We start from the raw sequence: 20,471 nt of genomic DNA, 5'->3' as shown, positions 1-20,471 counted from the left end.
GGACTTACATGGCCACACCTCCTAATTCTTTAGCGAGCCTACAACGAGAAATGACTGACACCAAACCTGGAGAGAGAACACAGATCGCTAACTTTGCCGCCGTCTTGCAGAATGCCAGGCTTTGATGAACTTCTTAGCCATGTGGGAGACTTTGGTCGATATCAGCAGAAAATTTCTGTTCTAGGGTGTCTGCCACTCGTACTCTTTGCATTTGTGTTGGTCGGGGTCGTGTTTTTGGCCAATTCTCCGGAACACTGGTGCAGTATTGATCACGCAGAGCGTATCAAGGGCGACTGTGGCTGGAGTGAGAGGGAGCTGCGACAGCACGCTGCACCCCTTGGATCTTTCGACCGCTGCCAGAACTTTGATATTGACTGGAACACGAGTGTTGTTAACTGCAGGAACATCAGTCAACTCAGTAGGCCTACTTTTCCTGCAACTCCTGGATTTAAATCGTGCGACCGCGGATGGGTTTTTGACTCGAATCACACAACAGTTGTGACTGAGGTAGATATAGGATAAAGACAATGTTACATTACATTACATTACATTTGGCTGACGCTTTTTAACCAAAGCGACTAACAACATGGTAAACAGTAAGTTTTAGAACAATTCTCACAATTTTAGGACAGTTTAAAAGAACATTAGAGTACAGTAAGAATAAGTGCGTCGGTGAGTGCTGTTTTTAACAGTTACTTGTCAGTTTAAAACGGCTGGTGAGTGCTAGGATCAGTAAGACTTGTTGTAAGTGTTGCTATGAGAGTAGATGTTCTCTAAAGAGCTGGGTCTTCAGGAGTTTTTTGAAAGTGGAAAAGGATGTCCCTGCCCTTGTAGGAACTGGAAGTGTGTTCCACCAACGAGGAACAACAGATGAGAAAAGTTTGGATTGGCTTGAGCGTACCGGTGGTAGAGCTAGACGTCGTTCGTCAGAGGAGCGCAGCGGTCTGGAGGTAGTGTAAGTCTGTAAGAGGGCATTCAAGTAGGTGGGAGCAGAACCGGAGACTACTTTGTAGGCAAGCGTTAGAGACTTGAATTTGATGCGGGCACAATGTGTGTGTTTTCCTCAGTGATTCATTGTTGGTGGAATGAACTAGAGTAATGTTCTACGTTCCTGTGATAGTCTTAGGATTCAGTAAATGTTTAAATTGTTAAATAGTTGTTGTTGTTATTACTATTATGCTTAATTTACTGTAAGTCGCTTTGGACAAATGCGTCTGCCAAATGCCATGCACATAAGCTACCTACAACTTTTTGAGCAATGGCACCCACATAACTTCAGTGTATTCTCTGAATGGATGATTGTGATAATTTGCATATTTATATATATATATTAGTGCCACTAATATTTGGACCACTGGCTATCAACATCGCTCAAGAAGTTTCAGGCAAGTCATAATCAATTACCTTAGAGCGGGCTGACACATGAAGCAGGTACAACATTCAGCCTAAACATTCTAACCGTGCAGGTAAAAGACTGAAAGCGTCATCTATAGGCGAGTTTACACGTCCGATTGTCTTACTGTCTGGGCTCATGCATATTTCTCCAATTCACCCTTACGAAAATGCTCTTGGCAGAACTACTACAGTAGTTATGTAGTAGGCTAGTGTATCATATAGTATTCTGTATTACCTCTGTAATTTCCTTGGACTATGTTGTTCCTGTAGTAGCCCATAGTCTTATAGTGCTTCAGGCCTATAGCCAAAATATAGATTCCTTAAAACATAGGTATGTTAGTAACCTAGTTAGAAACCTAGTATTCCTATTTGAAGATTACTATCATATTTTGTCCCAAAAATCAACAATATAAAGGTATTTTTTGTTAGGGGTCAATTACATGTTTGAATTTCCCTGCATATTGCTTGCACTGAATCTCAAATTCTTAGGCCTACTGTCAGAATTTGTTGTTGCTGTTGTCAAGCTGTCAACATTGATATTTGAATTTTATATTTTATTTTGACTTCCATGCAGTTCTCCCTGGTATGTGACAAGTCCTGGTTAGCCGATCTCAACCAGGTATTTCTAGCTGTAGGCTTCTTCATTGGAGCTCTGATCACTGGATATCTTGCGGACAGGTATGTAAATGTTTCACTTTCAGTACAGTCATGACATTACATGTAGGCTATGATGTTAAATTGGCTGTCAATAATGTGTATTTGGTATTGGGCCTTGTGAGGGATCGAGCAGTCGACACAGGAAGCCAGGATTGCAAATTGCGCAAAAATGGTTTTATTACCAAAAATCAATAAATTACTTTTTTAAATATATTTCTGTGCCCAAAATAAGGGTATCCAAACAAAATAAACATTAACCTCCGATGCAAACCTCCAACATGAACACACAGCAAGAACTAACAAAAGGAGACAAAGGGGAACTTAAATACAGACTGGACAGACCATGAATAACTAAAAGGGGAACACCACAAAATCAATTAACTTTCAGACATTACCAAAACATTCAAAAAAATAACCACACATAATGCTAGCAATAAATAAACTACACAAAGACATCTGGGCATAAACACCAAATAATCCAACCAGAAAGCTCCAGTCAATAAACACGAAAGGCTTCTCCTTCCCCCATGACAAAGTAGTGAAATGGATGTGGCCATAGATAATTTAAACCAGCGGAACTTGCCGCTCCGTCTTGACAGTCAGGAAGTCCGCCCGGACCAAATACCATGACGCACACAGCTCCCGGAGTCGGCCGCACTCAAAACAGGAACGCCACAAACATGATACATGGTAAATCAACAAAATGCATTAAATTACAAACTTAAGCTAATTAACAACAGAACACAATTGATAAGTTGCGTGCACTCAACCACACAATCACATACTATTGAACTAAGCAATAAAGTCTGTATGTTGTATGAAATCAAAAGTCTATGTGTTGCGTTTTTACTTGGTTGCCACGTAGTGTTGCTAAACGTAGAGGGTGCGTGAATGTAGACATGTAAACATCAAAATGTGTGAGCATATAATTATGAAAAATCAACAGAAGATTTAATGAAAAAGGGAGCGTTAGTGCGTTCGGTGTGTGGCCACTATGGCGACCATCACAGGCCTTGATAGTTCATTAGACACCATGTCTGCCAATTACTTGATAACATGCATACTTTGTGTGTGTGTTGGGGCAGACTGATGACAACAACTTAAATTTAGTATTTGGCCTTAATAGTTCATTAGACGTCTGCCATATTACCTGATGGCATGCATAGTGTATGTGTAGGTGTGTGTGTGTGTGTGTGTGTGTGTGTGTGTGTGTGTGTGTCATGTACAGGGACAGGTAGAGAGACAGAAAGAAAGAAAGAGAAAAGACTAACATAGATAGATAATTAACTTTATTAATGCCAAAAGGGGAAACTACTTTGCTACAACGCACAACATCAACAGGACAGCAACAAGACAATGACAAGTACATTATATGTGTATGTGATGCAGGCGAGCCAGACTCAGATGTGGAGAACAGACTTTTTACTTACTTGCAAATCCAGTGGCAAAAATCCAGGTCATACAGATTTTGCAGGGTTAAGCCGGGTTCACATTGTACGCGGCATGCGCTGCGCTCGCCGCTAGGTTGCTCTTGGCTGAGGTAATGTCCTAAAGATTTTTTGTTGTAGGCCTACAGCGGTGCTCAGCGCAGCGGCAGGCCAGTTCTTGCGCGTGCAAGCCATTGACAATAGTGGGTTTCATAGCGCAGCACTGCGGCTTGCGCCTACAATGTGAACCCCTTTTAGGGCTGTTTCAGACCAGGTGCGTGGCATGAACATTGCGTGTCTGTTGGGTGGTGGCTGCCTGGCGTTTTCTATGTCCTTGCTTACCAGAAACGTGTCTGACGTGGCAGTCTGTGGCGGCCTCTCTGCCTAATAAAACCTCTCAATTTTTTGAATGGTAACCTTAGGGCTGGGGTGCATAGCGTGAACCTGTGGCGTGAATATGGCGTGTCTGTTGCGTGGCGGTTGCGTGGCATTTTCTACTGTATGTCTTTGCACACCAGAAACGTGTCTGACTCTGCGCTGTGGGGGCCTCTCTGCCAACTAAAACTTCTCTTAATTTTTTTTCTTCACTGTTTTGAATGGAAATGCTTCCAATGGGTCTGAGGTCTCTCAATGACTTAACCCCTACTGCGTGAAAGGCGTCGGTCCTATTCCTAGCATGCAAACGTTTTCGATGCGGCTCAAGCCGCGCCTGAGACGTGCATGTCATAATATAGGACGCCATGAAGCTGACACGCTCATGCCACGAAGGCATGGAGTAGGCATGGTCGACGCAGCAGACGGAGGGCTGCACTCGCTGCACGGCTGTTACAGTACAACATACAACAATAGCCCCTTTTACATGGAGAAAAGTTTAATCTGATTACAAACTCCATTTTGATAATCCAAACAATTGGAAAATCCACCCATGTAAACAGGTACTCCGATTTTTGAAATACATTTTTTTTCTTTCTGCGCAGGTGTTCCCTATGTAAAGGAGAATGTATGGAATGCCGATAATTATCGGGAAAATAAGTCTCAACAGGGGTCTTGCTTCTCTCTGAAGGGACTTATTCTCCCGATAATGATCGGCGTTGTGGCTTTTGCTGAAAAGAAGCTTTGGCTGAGAAACAAATAGTATGTAACAACACACGCTGAACTTGAATCCAACATTCTTTAGAACACAGTTGATCAACCGTCTGCTTTTCACTTTTGAATGAAGTTCCAGTAGTTGCGGAGTGATATGAAAGACCTGAATTAGAAGCTTTCTACTTGCATTGTGAAGAGCCGTGTAATAATAAATAAATAATTACTTGCGGAATGATCAGTGTGTGGATTCTTTCTAAGTTCCTTCCATGCTCCCTTGAAAAAAGTATTTTAAGTATTTTCAAAATACAAAAATACAGTGTGTGTGTGTGTGTGTGTGTCCAAAGACTCTAGGCTAGGCTAGGCTACTTAAAAGACATTCACTTGAAAGCTAGATCTCTACTCTGTTAAAAGTTGAATAAACTTGTTAGCCAAATGTGAAGGCCTACAAAAATGTAAGTACGAGCGAGTTGTTCGAAGAGTTGACTCTTCAGAGATTATCTTTACAGGTTTGTAAACAAATCCACATGTACCTTGTCAAGGGGGAAGGGTGCTAACCATGAGTGGTATTTATGACATTTGTAGGGGGTGATAACAGTTGTAGTAGTTTTGCTCATCTGACTTGTCAGGGCCACAGTCTTTGGTTAATGAATTTGCCTTGTGCTGCAGGTTTGGCAGGAAGCCATGTTTCCTGGTCTCCATGCTCGGCCTGGGTCTGTCTGGGGTGGGCGTGGCCGTCTCCACCCTCTACCCCTTGCTGCTGGCATTCCGCTTCCTCCAGGGCTTCTTTGCAAAGGGTGCTTGGACAGCCACATATGTCCTTGGTATGTTATCCACAACTGATGCTTTCCATTTTGTATGGATTAATCTCAAAGGTGTAGCCTATTGTGGAAGTAGTGTTAATCGTCACCCTCCTGCCCTCAATAATTAAATTCATTCATTCATGGATTAATGTTGGTGGGGAAATTCCTGAAAAAAAAATTGAGTTAATCTTTGAGTTCATACAAACCCTTGTACCAAAAAACCTTGTGTGTCAGGCATTCTTGAGATATCACACTCAAGGTGGGTTTGACCTTGACATTTGACTTCATCATTGAGCCCATGTCATCCATGTGCGTCAAGCCGTTCTGAAGTTGTGACACAAGCACGAAAGCTGGCCTTTGGAAAATGTAGTTCAGAGAAAGCCTAATTGTATGAAATGCAAGACTAACTGCAAAACGGGGCTTTCAGTTGGTGTTGATGACTGCTCATTCTGCATCCAGATAACAATTAGTCATTAAATCTATGTTAAAATCATTGAATCAACGTCGCACTGAAACATTTATTCTACATCACTTTTGCACCCTTCATTAATATTGAAGCAACGTTGATATTCTAACTACAGATCAACGGGATTTCAATGGTATTTACACTAAAATGAATATTGAAACAATGTTGAAATTACCATTCAGATCAACGTGATTTCAATGGTATTTCAATTGCTAATAAACCTTAGTAAACCACTATTAGCCTTATCTGGCAAAATATTGGGAAATTCATATCCTGCTTTATCTACAGCCAGGATAAATTTGGCTAAGCCTAGGTATGTCTTGTTTAGGCTACACAAGCTTGCATAAATAACCATTGACAACTTGTTATCAATTAAGCAAGTGCATTTATTCACTCTTCATCTAGAAATTCACGTGTACTGTGTTTTCCTGCCATCCATAGCATCCATAGCAGTTACAGTCAGCCTGATCCTCCAGTAGCAGAGTGAAGCGGCACCTAATAGAAATAGAAGGGGGGGGAAGAGACAGCTGTTAGATGAACTGAACAACAAACTAACAGCTAAGCCTACAATCAAGTCATTTTACGTCTGTTTCGTCGTCGTTTGTTGGACAAACCAGACAACAAGAACGTAAACTTTCTTCAAGAGGATGCTTGACAGCAGTGTCTCAGGAATCAATGACGCAAGGAGAACGCTACTGCGCATGCGCACAAGTTAATTACGGGATGTGTAGTTTTAGGGAGCACCAGATTGTATGGATTAGAAGCTGAGACAGTTGGATTCACAGGTGACACCTGTGCCAGTGTTCTGATTAGCCGGGAACTACTCTGGGAGCTTACGGGTGCAGCTGGCTTTAGGCCATTATGACATCACAGCCATTCAAGTCTATGGGGGAAAAATGAGCTTTTTAACATTTTTAATCCCCTATTTCTCAAAAAGTAAAAGTAAAAGCTATGTGCTCCTGTATTCAGGTCGAGCGCCACTACAAGGTGAAACAGCGTGTGTGTGCAGCCCTTGATCCTGCACCTGGGGAGCGGTTAGGGGTTCAAGGGCATCTCATCCATCTCATGTCTTACGCGTAAATGTCTAGTGTGTAAAGCGACCTTGGGTGCTTTGAAAGGCGCTATGTAACAAATAAAATGTATTATTATTATTATTATTATTATTATTATCCACATCCACAGATGTATCTGTAGAAGCAGGCAGGCTGCCTGAACCTTTTAAGGTGCAGCTCCACCAGCATGCCAGTGCACAATTGTGCAGCACAAACATTGTTGACCATTCGCCTGTTGCCTGCCTTAATGAATTGCATTAACATTCCATGGTTTGATTAGTCGCTTGCAATCTGAATGGTGCTTTTCAAAGCTATCATCCAAACAGCAAGCAGAGCGGGCAGGCTACATCTGGGCCTTTGTGCTCCAGATCACGTTATCTTATGCTTAGTCAAGGATGTAGTGGAGGCTAAACGCAAGTAAACACAGTTTACCCACCACAATTTCAGAAATAGAGTTTATCCACCTCTTATTAGAGTTTATCCACCGCTCAAAAGAATTTATTCACCATTTGCAACTTTTAACATTTAATAATCACACTGTATCATCCTCAATTACAAAATGTACACTCATCAACACTCTAGACAACATTGGACAATAACCTTCACCATCATCAAACATTTTCTGAATGCGTTTTCTAAAAATCCGATACCGCGTGGCGCAGTCCACCTTACCATGATCACAGAATTCATAGTATACCCACCCTTTTATTTTACCACGACATCCTGCTTATAGTGCAGTGTGCTGTTTTGAGTTATGAATCATTGGCTGTGTGGAGCAGGTGATAGAGGTTATAGAGCTCAACAGTCATCGTCCATCTCCGCGAGGGATCAGGCTCAGGCTCCATAAGTACAGTTAGTTTCCAATTCACTTCTCCATTCGACGTCTGGAAAAATCTCTATATAAAGAGTTTTAGACCTTGCCTTAGGCTGACCAGCTATGGAGTGAGTTGTGATCATACAACATTTCATTTCAAGCAACAACAAAAAAATGAACAGAAAAACAAGATATATTGTGTATATATTTAAATTTTCATCCCATCTGCCATTGTGAATTATATATGTTCCAATGTTTTCCAACGATCCAATGAAATCGGATGGCCATGCATTGCTCCTCAGTAGCAATCTTGCTCGAACAAGCAACCAAATGTTGCCTGAGGCGGGAGCGGAAAGTCATTTCCCTGCAATGGTGATCTTTACCAATCAAAGGCTCTGCCTTTACACGTTAGGATTTTGTGTAGTGTAGTGCTTTTCCATGAAAAAAATGGTAGATGCCCCATGAACTGTTGCTGTCTACTGTATATGAGCATATACAATCACTTAATCATGCCGTAGCTGGTTTTAAGTCAAACTTGGACCGTTACAATTTTATGGCTTATAATTCAGTTCTCAAAAGAGAACATAGATTGTTACTTCCGGAACCAGAGTGACTGGTGACTGTTGAGCTCTATACATTGTTTGGAGCTAAAATAACCTGAAAAGGAAACAACCTGAATGAGAACCACAAATACAACAACAAGCAGAGAAAAAGCCTCACAACAGTCCCATACTTACCTTGGAAATTACTTTATTTGTTGTTGCACCAATGGCGAAACTATCAAAATAGTCTGGATTGCCATGTGTAGAGACAACGTTCCTTGGAGGATTGTCTAAAGAGTATCCACGGAACTAGTGGGTCAATTTCCTGTGCAAATTATAGAGTGGAGAGATACAATAGAGAACACATGTTATTTTACGTGCCGTTTCCATTATTTTAATGGATATTTTAATATTTTTTCATTATCTAGACCCTTTTGTTGTTTTGAGCTGCATATATTTGTTCTGATACAGGGTTCTCTTTCTCATACAGTAATTGAATTCTTTGGATCAAGGAACAGGAAATTTGTGTCTGTCTTGTCACGAACAACCTACTCCATTGGCATGGTTATTCTGCCATGCTTGGCCTATTACATCCAGTCCTGGAGGACTCTGCAGCTGGTCATGACTATTCCAACGTTTATGTTCCTGGGTTACTACTGGTAAATATGTAATGTCATTCACACACACACACACACACACACACACACACACACACACACACACACACACACACACACACACACAAACCTGACAAAATGTCATTGTGCCCTGTTGAGGAAAACTTACATTGTCACCATAGTAGGCAGCCAGGAGAGCTGCAATTTACACCAGAGCTCACTTGTTCACACCTGCCTCGTCAATTTGTGAGCTAAACTAAGTGTCCTAAATTGAAAGATGTTGTCTTTATAGGCTTGTTCCAGAGTCTCCTCGGTGGCTGATATCACAGAGAAGAACACAGGAGGCTATGGTCATTGTGGAAAGCATTGCTAAATGCAACAACACATGTCTGCCAGAGAACTTTCGGGTGGTATGTTGTTTCTTTCACAAAACTACACATGACCATGTCATACCTTTTGTAAATGTACAAAACTACACATGATCATTCCATACAGTCTGTTAATGTGCAAAACTACACATGATCATGCCATACATTCTGTTAATGTACAAAACTACACATGATCATGCCATACATTCTGTTAATGTACTAAACTACACATGATCATGCCACACGTAAGGGATAATGTATAGAACGCTGGTCATTATCGGAAAATAGCCTTGAACAGGTCTTGTTTCGTCCTGAAGGGACTTATTATGACCGCCGCGCAGCGAAGCGGCGGTCATGTAGGTTTAGTCAGATTTTTTTTTTTTTTTTTTTTTTCCGCATGCCCAAATATCCGTCAATGATTCCCGGGACACTGAAAGACCGGGGTACACGAAACTTGGTGGGCATGTAACCCCACATGGATAGCATGGAACCATCGTTTTTCGTTTTGATCTGTAGCCCCCGCTGGACTGGACCCCGAAAAGGAGGGTAGGGCAGACACAGTTTTCTGTGAATATCTCGAAAACCGTAGGCTTTAGGAGGACCATTTTTTTTTGTATGTTGATCTCAAGGGGCCATGTCAACCCATTCCATAACCACTCATTTCATGTATAGCGCCACCTAGTTAAACACAAAAAAGTAAAAATGAGGTGGTGTAATTGAAGGTATCTGTGACCTAACATAGTCAAAACTGCACGAAATTGGAATTGTAGGATCATTATGACACCCTCTGTATGCACGCCAAGTTTTGTGGAATTCCGTTCATGGGGAAGTTTGGCCGGAGACAGTTTTCGAAATTGGAATTGTAGGATCATTATGACACCCTCTGTATCAAGTTTTGTGGAATTCCGTTCATGGGGGGCCACACAATAAATTAATTTATGTTACTATACACCAACTGGCCTGTAGGTGGCGGAGACAGTTTTCTGTGAATATCTCGAGAACCGTGGGGCCTAGGAGGTCCACCTTTTTGTGTATGTTGGTCTTAAGGGGGCATGTCAACCCATCCCATTACCACTTATTTCATGTATAGCGCCACCTAGTTAAAAATTAAAAGCAAAAATTAGGTGTTTTCATCACAATATCTCTGGCTGACAAGGTCAAAACTGCACGAAATTAAAAGTGTAGGATTATTATGACACCCTCGAATGCATGCCAAGTTTTGTGTACTTTTCGTTGATGGGGGGCCTTACAATAAAATAATTTATGTGTACATTTAGTGGCGATACACCAACAAAGGATTCGGGACACTGAAAGACCGGGTACACAAAACTTGGTGGGCATGTACCCCCACATGGATAGCATGGAACCGTCATTCTTCGTTTTTGATCTGTAGCCCCCGCTGGACTGGACCCCGAAAGGGGGGGGGGCGACACAGTTCTCTGTGAATATCTGGAGAACTGTAGGGCCTAGGATGACCAATTTTTTCCGTATGTTTGCCTCCAGGGGTCATGTTAACCCATTCCATGTGCACACATGTGCATAAACAGATACACACGCACACACATACATTTACAGTAATCATCATTATGACACATACTCACACAGTAGACATATGTACGCATGCATGCACATGCACAAACACACATACGCAGGCAAACACACATACGCAGGCAAACACACAAGCACGCACATACATACACACACACACACACACCCACACACATAAACATAAATTTGTACACGCACACATGCACATAATTCAAGAATTTTTCCGTCATCTACTCCTGAATTTTTGGTCATTGATACCGGGACACCGAACCACCGGGGTACATGAAATTTGGTGGGTATGTAGCCCCACTAGACTTTTTACGGAAAAATTTCATTTCGTGCCGGGGACCACCACCGCCCCACCCCGGGCTGGGGGCCCCGAACCAAAAAAAAAAAAAAACAGTTTTTCCTAAATAACTACCTGAACCGTGGCACTGAGGATGAAGAATCTTTTATGGTATGTTGGTCTCAAGGGCCCACATCAACCTGGCTCATAATCACTCATTTGTGATTTGCACCCCCCCCGGTAAAAAATGAAAATGCAATATTATTCTGCTTTAATTGCCCCTATCTTCAGTTAAGATGTTCAGAACTGCACCAAATTTTATGTGTATGATTGACCTGGCATTCTCTGGGGTATGCCAAGTTTCGTAGAATTTCATCCATGGGGGTCTAAAAAAATTAGGTTATGTGTACATTTAGTGACTGTACACTCATTGGCCTGTAAATGGCGGTGCACACATATACACATGCACACACACAGGCACCCACATACTATCGGTATTAGAACGGCCGATACATAATTACAAATTCAGTAGGATTAAAAGAAAGCCAAAATAAATATTCATCATCATCATCATGGCTGCATTTTCAGTATTGGCGATAAGTAGTCGTTTGTCCACTAGATGGCGCATCGTTGCAGTGAGACGTAATTTTGTTGGAAGTTAAAAGTGGGTTGGAAAAACAATGGGGCCTTCCTACAAGGACTGTAATTTACGCAGCCGGACATCTAATAAGGATAGGGCGATGTTCACATGAAGTGTAATTCCCATTTCTTCTTGAAGCGAAATAAATCTGAGGATGTTTATCGGACATGCTTGGTTTTACTGCAGGATGCGTTAATCTTGTAATATCAATAAGGACCTAGGTAATGTTACCATTTAGCGTTAGTTGAGTGATGGAGGCATTTGATTGATTGCATTTGTAGAAAACTATAAATGCGGTTATACCAAGCAAATTGATAGCAGCACTGTTTGTATCTTTCGACTGTCATTTATTGCACGTGCTACAAAATCATTCTGTGCAATGGAAGATTTACCAACGTTACACCGGTCTGATACAGTTTGCCTATACATGCGTGAGACTGAGACGCCTGTTTATTTTGTTTTAAGTCGTGCATGGTGTGAGAGGGAATCGATGTGCTTTGATTACAGCTTGGTAGTTGTAGTCTTGTGAAATTAAAAAGCGTGTGTGTGAAGTATCCAAACAATGACACCTTCATTTCATTATGGCTGCTTTAGCAACACACCTTAAGCTACTGTGTAGTGGGTCCCATCTAGAACTGCCTACTTCATTCGCGCTTTCCTTGACTCATGGAGCTGCTTGAATGTTATTACAATTTTTCGCCACGATATGGCAGTTTAAGTCCGCTTGATACTGTAAAGGCGTAAGCCATTGGTTTCAAAGGAGATTTTATTTGTTTTAGCCAGCATAGCCTATTGACAATTTATGTTGTAAATCGGCCTACCTTATAATCCTACCTGTAGCTTAGGGAAGCTAACAGCTTTCTATTAGGATCTAGTTTGTTAGTTACCGTTTTGTCATAACTCCCTGATGCATTTTTGCATTTAGAATAGCCAGAGCGTGTATATCTCAATCGGAAAATTAAACAATATTGGGTGCCTATGGACTAGGCTGGGTGAACCCAGCCTGATCTGCCCGCTATTTATTTTTTGATTTCTTAGAAGATTGAGCTTGGTCTGATGAAAGCCAGACTAGCCATGGACCTCAGTTACACAATGCAAGGGAACATGAATCAGTCTATATTTGCACGAACAATAACGGACAAAAGCTCTTCAACTTTGGCCCGTTAAAATGTGTATGAACAGTCTAGCGACGCATTTCATCAAGGCCCATTTGGACATGTCAGTTATTTGCACCACTGGTTAGATGTAAAACAGCATTTCGTTTCAGACTAGGCTACTGTTACTTAATTTGTGCATTAACAATAACGTTTCAGACTACTGTTACTTAATTTGTGCATTGACAATAAAGTATTACATGAACTAAAGATGACTAAAATCTTATGTAGAAGAAGAAACATTCACAAAAAATCCATCCATCCAAAAATGACCTTTGTTTTTGATAGCTGTTGAAAACGGCATGGAACTGACAGAGATGTTTTTGTTTATAAATACACAAAAAAAAAAAAAATAAATAAATAACATTATGCTGATACCTTTTGCTTTTCCCAAATACAATGTAGCCTACAGGTGTAAGTGACCTTTCATCAATCCAGTTGCAATGGATGAACTGTGATGAACTGCCCTACTTGTGATTGTTTAGAGATTTTAAAGGTTTTATAACAATGCTACATCTTCTTTGGCTATTCTACAATCTATTCACCTTTTCAGCACCAGTAGGCTACTTTCTGTGCAGCCGCACACACACACTCAGGCATGCCAAACAAGCATATGTCACCAGCCAAGGGCCAGTAGCCTTAAGTACCAACAGATCCCAGTTACACACACCGCAACACGAGATTACGTTTTTTTTTGTAAAAATACAGATTTATTTATCATGTAATAACACATGGGTCGCCACTCTAGACAGGAGGGTAAAACTTATAGGGGCGGACATGTTCAGGGTTGGCCACTCAAAACCACACGTGTAGTCAATCCCATCTCGGAACCATAAGGCACTTCAAAAGTCATAAGCACGAATCACCACCTATTATAATTTCACAATCCATGGACACAGCACACAGTAATGCACACAGTAATGATTTGTGACGTCACGCCCACACACTAAAAAAAGGCCCTTAACCGTTGCCCACTACAACTCCACCCACTGCCCAGTTACTGCAGCCCACCAGCACATAAGACACAACATTCACAAACACAAAAATGAATAAGAAGAAAATTATTGTCCGTTGGCGGGATCCTCCAGGCCAAAAGGAAAAAAAAAAACAATAAATCAGTTCCAAGGGGATTGGTATCAGTCTCACCGGGGCCTCTGGGAAATGTAGTCCGCTATCGGATCGGCAGTGAGCCTAGTTCTTGAAGGTGGCGCCACGGCGGCACGATGTTCACGCCAGCACGCCAGTGGAGTCGTCAACCACGGAAGCAGAAGCAGCACTGAGTCCGGCTGAAACTGTTGACAAAACACAGGCCATTAGACCACTCTAGCCAGCAGTGTCAGCGACGCCACTCGCGACAACGATGCAGAGTTGGAATATCACCGTCCCCTTTGATGCACTCCAAGTTAGCGTTGTCACTGAACTGCGGCTCTCCTCCGGATCAGGCTCCATCTCGCCGTCCGCAGCACCGCCTGGAATTCCAACACCATCGTGAGCTACATGGACATGTGAAATAACCAAAGAATACAAATAGCTCTTCCGTTTACTGTGGCGATCGCCTGGCGTAGATAGCCCACAGCTGCTCAACGCCCTCGTCGGCAGCCACAGTCAGCAAGCAGCGGTCGGCACAGGCAGCGGTCAGCAGGGCAGCAGGCAGCAGGACTTCGCTTTCTCCCCTACTCCACCTCCACAGTCCCGCCACTCCCTGCCTCTTATCCGAGCTACAATCACCACACCAGCCAACCAGCACGGTAGCCAGATGATTGCCCATCAAGGCTGACGGGTGTGGGAAATCGTCTAGAGCACCACGCAGGCTTCGGGGCAGGGAAAAGAATCAGTACACAAGCACCCTACCACACAAGCAACACTGTCATGGCTCGTCTAAGAGTCCAAAATGTCCATAACTGCAACAGTCCATATAACAATAATGTCCATAACTGCAACAGTCCCTATAACACTAATGTCCAAAACTGCAACAGTTCATATAACATTGGTCTCCATATCATAATCAGTCCCCACACAACACATACACATACACATGGCATGTTGCCATTGACAGCGGTAATTATATGTTTGCAGCGGTAATTACATGAATATATCTTACTGTAGAACGTTGGGAAATCCCATTTAAGTCAATGGAGTGTTCTACTAACATTGTGAAGAGCCGTGTAATAAATTCTGTTAATGTACAAAACTACACATGATTATGCCATACATTCTGTAGTTGTTTAGTTGATTTGATGGTTCAAGCCTAAAAAGAAGGGAACTCTTCCAGAGTCAATTCTAATAGGAGAAATTTACAGCAAAGAGAGTGTGAAATAGAAGTAATTGTATACCAATAGATAGATAGACATTTATTGATCCTTTCGGAAATTCATCTTGCACCATACAGCTCCCTAACCATTAGCTATCCTAGACCACACATGTTTAATACTCTCTCAGCATTTCATATTACCGGTATATGGAACTTTATTTATCACAGTTGTTTAGGAAATGAAAGAATTTCCCCTGGGTATGTCAGTCATTTCTCTCTTACGTCTCCCACCTCCTCTCTCCAGTTCAAAGGGCACAATTTTTGTCATGCGTGTTACTGTAATTTTCCACACAACAACAAAAAGGTTCCTGTATAACCATTAGCTATCCTAGACCACAAATGTTTAATACTCTCTCAGCATTTTATATTACCGGTATATGGAACTTATTTATCACAGTTGTTTAGGAAATGAAAGAATTTCCCTTGGGTATGTCAGTCATTTCTCTCTTACGTCTCCCACCTCCTCTCTCCAGTTCAAAGGACACAATTTTTGTCATGCGTGTTACTTAAATTTTCCATCCTTTAAGTGAGGTTTATACATTGATTTTGCAAAATGTCTGCATCTATGAGGTTACAGACAGTAATACACAGGGGCAGGTTATACATGGAAATGTATTTCTTTTTTTTAATTCTTATTTATGATGAAATCACTAATCTACTTCTGATTCATTGGGATATTAGGCACTGTGGTTCATACATAGGTGGAGTTAATACATGGTTTTGTTTTTTTAATTTACTCACAAACAGTGTCCAGTGTACTGTATTAGGTCTTCTTTCACAGAATTTTGGACTTGTGCGTCAAAGACAGGAAAATTACAGAGTCAAAGTTTCTCATGAGCATTCATTTGTGAGAGACAGTCCCCTACCCATAACCCAAATAAAATTCCTGTGAAATGTATTTGTTGGAATCCATAACTGCTTGTAATTGGAACCTACTGCGCCTTGAACGCTTTGAGATGAAACTGGTTCCAGGTGTTTTCACCAGAACAGACACGCCTTTAAAGCAATACCAAAGAACTTTTCCTCTGTCGCACGCACGCTATTTGTTTATCCAGCACTGGCTTTGCAAATAACGATGTCAGACAAGGTAGAATATGTTGCATGATTTTATGAAAGTACGATGTATTGCGACATCAGATGCAAGTCAAATTTGTAGTTTCTTATGTCTCATTCCATCAAACTACAGACCCACTACCCAATCTGGCTACCCAAGATGCTAGTCTGTTAGTGGTTATTCAGTAAGTGATTAAAGTAAGTCTGGCTTTATCCTCACATGTGATTTTATGAATACTTGAATATTTTTTTCCTGTATATTTTGTTGTCTCTGTTTAGGTTGAACCCCTCACAGAAAAGCAGGAAGATCTGAACCGTCCCTCGTTTATCGATTTGTTCAGGACTCCAAACATCAGGAGAAACTCTTTTATCCTCATTTATGCCTGGTAACTGCCTACTTGAGACCAATCAAAACATTTCCTTTGGAGTTCTTTATCTGTAAAGTAATTCTAAAATAGTTGGCATACCAGGTTTTGGATATACCAAGACCAGGTAGTTCAAACTGTTCAAATAGGCAGTTGCAGTGCTACTTATACTTGGGGGGTATTTGATGTCAGACTTGTTAATGAATATTGTATCTTGTGCTATGAGAAACAAACTGATAACAAAGGTGATATTGGTGAACATATGCCCAATATCCTTATGATAAAACTTCCAAACGTCATGCCCAAACATGTTTGGATAGACCAAAATAGCTTACTTTGGAGGCAATATACTAGGACACTTGAAGGAAATATGAAGGAAAATCCTCCAAAATAGACAAAAGTGATACGTAAATATCCAGATGATATTCATGACCTGTGCTTCTAGAGCTCAGCCGGTAGCATATGGCTCTTTGGAAGGCCAGACGGTTGCCAGGTTGGTTTCTTCAAGAACACCTACCAGTCCGCCATCCATGAGAGTTTACTGCCATAGCCTATAAGACACGTTGGCCTATCACTTATCACAAACCACTGGATATTATCAAACCAATTAGACACTTTATTTTTTATTAATGAATTATTTGATCATGTGTTAAATTGTATTGAGTGTAAGTGTATTGAAACTATTTTCTTCTAGACAGGGTATGATTGCAAAATTTCAAGGTGATTTTCGTCATCAGCAGTCTAACATATACCACACTCAAAAGTAATGGAAAAGCATGCCTGGACAGGCCAAAGATAAATCACATTCAAAATGTGAAAACATTTGAAGAACATTTCTTCACCTTGTTCAGCCTGGACAGAGGGCATCTTGGGGTTTTTATAATACACACAGGAGAGCACTCCTAAATGTAAGCAGTTGGGCTTTTTGAAAGTTGGATAGTAAACTGAAACAGATAAACATAAACCCACTGATTACTTATTACCCTCATCAGTCTAGCAATAAGGTTTCTTAAGTTTAACAGAACCTGATGACCGTTACACATTATGCCAAGGAAGCATTTTATTCAGCAATAGACTTATTTAAATGAGTGATAACGTAACATATTGATTTCTTTTTCTTGTTTTTACTACCTATGAACCACTAATAACATATTTCTTGGGCATGTTTTCTCTGTTTGATAGTTATAATTCTTCAGTAATTTGGTCTGGTGTGAGGCTAGATTTTGGCAAATGAATTCAGAACAAGTCATGATTAATTAGCATCTATTTTTTTTTTAAATATAATCTTAGCCACAGGGAGCAATGCTAATGACTTATTTCCCTTTGATGCAGGCGACTACTCAAAGTGAATACTCCTTATGTCATACTGATACGTTAACACAGACTCATAGTTGTGCAATGTCCTGTTTGACAATTCTTACTGTCACCATATTACAAATATACTTTTAATTTTATTCCTCTGCATGTGGTCTGCTTCCCCACAGGTTTACAAGCACAGTTGTGTTCCAGGGATTGGTGCTACGTCTGGGAATTACAGGAGACAATGTGTTCTTAGACTTCTTAATCTCAGCAGTAGTCGAGCTTCCCACCGGGCTGATTTTCTATCTTACTGTGGACCGGATTGGAAGGCGCCCCCTCATGGCCACATCAAACTTCATTGGTGGTGTCTGTTGCCTGGTGGTTCCATTCGTCCCGCTAGGTAAGTAGCTAATGTCTTACTGAAATGGATATGCTAAAGGGTCAGTCACTCCTGCTACAAACTTTAAGTTTCATGGTTTCATGTTTTAGTTACAGCCTTCAAGTAAAGAAATAAAAAAAACTTGTTTTGTCTATTATTGTTGCATAATGTAATGCTAATGTACTGAACAAGAATGTAGTTAAGTTTGAATAAATGAAAAATATGAGTAATCATTCAATCAATAATTCAGTGTTGTTGATTATATTCCGTCACATCAACCATGTAAATTATAAAGATGACTTCTCCTTTTCCTTGTGGATGTTAAGCAACTATGCGGTCAACCTCTCATTGATTTCTTTGGTCTATCATCACAGATCTCGTGTATGTCTTGTTAAATCATGCCTCTTTATCTATTTTACAAATAATCAAATGTCTGTGACTTAGAACTTCTGTGGTTGAAGAAAACAATGGCTATACTTGGAAGATTGGCTGTTGCAATTGGATTTGAGACTGTGAATTTTGCCAACTCAGAACTGTACCCCACTCCTCTCAGGTGATTCTACACCACTCCTTACACATCATTGATCCTTAGAAAGTGGAAAAGGTGCAAAAGGGTTGGAATACTAGCTGAATGATAAAACATAATTCCATACGTACTTTACTATGTGGTTATTGCATATCTGTTTTCGTTGTGCTGTATCCGTGTTCCTTTAAATGATAAATGTCGTCTTTGTGCCATCCACAGAAATCTGGGCGTATCCGTGTGTTCGTCAGCCAGTGACATAGGTGCTGTGGTGGCCCCATTCTTGTTGTACAGGCTGGCTAGCATCTGGCAGGAGCTTCCTCTCTTCCTCTATGGTGGGTTTGCTAACTAATTGGAATTGTTTACTTTGTATTACAGCAGCCTAGTCAGGTCAAGACAAGTCAGGTTTATTTATGAAACACTTTAAAAACAACACCAAAGTGCTATACAATAGAGAAGTTCAGGTAGGTATTGATCAGGCCCTTATACTGAGTTAAAAGCCAGAGAGTAGAAGTGAGGTTTAAGATGTGATGTGAGCCTACCCCTATCTCCTCGCCCACCACTGGCAAAATGGTTGTACACAAAGTTGTACACAAAGTCATTGAAAATAAATTCTGTTCTGTTTGCTGAATAATGTTCCACTTGCCTACATAATAAGAAACGTACATTCTCAGCCTATGTGGATTAAAAAAGCAGCTAAGAGAGTTTCTGTATGGCTACTGTTTCTAGGTACGATGTCTGTGCTATACAGTGCATTGGTAATGCTTTTACCAGAAATGAGAGGCGTCAACCTGCTTGAGACTATAGATGACCTGGAGAAAATTAAAAGGTATCTTTAAATGTTTCATTTGTTTTTTTATGTTGTTTCACGTTCCTATCATTGATTTGTTTTAAATCTGTTCATTTGCTGTTCACTCTATTGTAGGACCAATTGCTTCTGTAAGGATAAGAAGAAATCAGATGGCATCATCTGACTGCACATTGCTAATTATTCCACAAATCTCTAGAGCTCATCAGGAAGCTTCATCCAATTCCATCACATGGCACCCTTGGGTATGGAATGGATGTAAGAATTTTAAAAGCTCAGATCGTGTAGATTACACAGTCACTCTAGGACCCCAATTTGGACTATCACTCACATGACTGCACTACACTCATTAAGTAGCATTTCTGGTTTAGACATCTTTGCAGTCGTAGTTTGTGGGTCATGTGGGTGGTCTGAGAATTTGTATTTGTATGTTGATATAAAAAGGCTGCATTTGGGAGCCAATATTCTGAGAACTCTGAGGGATGTCTATCTTTGCTGAATTGTCGCATATAAAGAAAAACAATGCTGTAATTGTTTACTGAGAGAAATGTACTGGTGACCCACAAATTGGTCTTTGTTTCATTGTGTGTTCTCATGTATGGTGTCTGGCGGCATGTGGAAGGTACCTCATTAAAAGAGTGCTGGAGGAAGGGGGCAGTATTTAAGAGGGCATTTTGTGTCATACATTTTTCATAATTTTTTGTCTCTATAATTGCAAAAAATATAAGAAATAAAATACCTCATGTGGTGTAAAAATGTACTTTATTTAGTCTGAAAGTATCGACAGAATCTAATTCACGGATTGGGATAAATGCAGAGACCAAATTTCCCTCACGGGATCAAAAGAGTATATATACTTATACTTACATATACAGTGGAGT

At 40.8% G+C, this 20,471-nt stretch overlaps 1 protein-coding gene across 1 annotated transcript; it reads left to right on the top strand.

Annotated features, from left to right (window-relative positions):
* The first annotated feature begins 75 nt into the window (after positions 1-75).
* On the top strand, positions 76-20,434 carry oct2 (organic cation transporter 2). Its single transcript, XM_048227581.1, has 11 exons — positions 76-507; positions 1,970-2,073; positions 5,232-5,386; positions 8,730-8,898; positions 9,149-9,266; positions 16,496-16,602; positions 18,066-18,280; positions 18,704-18,812; positions 19,005-19,117; positions 19,512-19,611; positions 19,708-20,434. The coding sequence occupies exons 1-11, from the start codon at positions 112-114 to the stop codon at positions 19,754-19,756; spliced, it is 1,635 nt and encodes a 544-aa protein (XP_048083538.1). The 5' UTR covers positions 76-111; the 3' UTR covers positions 19,757-20,434.
* The last annotated feature ends 37 nt before the right edge of the window (positions 20,435-20,471 follow it).

This window comes from Alosa alosa, chromosome 19 (assembly GCF_017589495.1).
Source record: "Alosa alosa isolate M-15738 ecotype Scorff River chromosome 19, AALO_Geno_1.1, whole genome shotgun sequence".
Classification (NCBI taxonomy): domain Eukaryota; kingdom Metazoa; phylum Chordata; class Actinopteri; order Clupeiformes; family Clupeidae; genus Alosa; species Alosa alosa.
The sequence above is the reverse complement of the archived record's forward strand: the minus strand, read 5'-3'. Positions and strand labels throughout refer to the sequence as shown.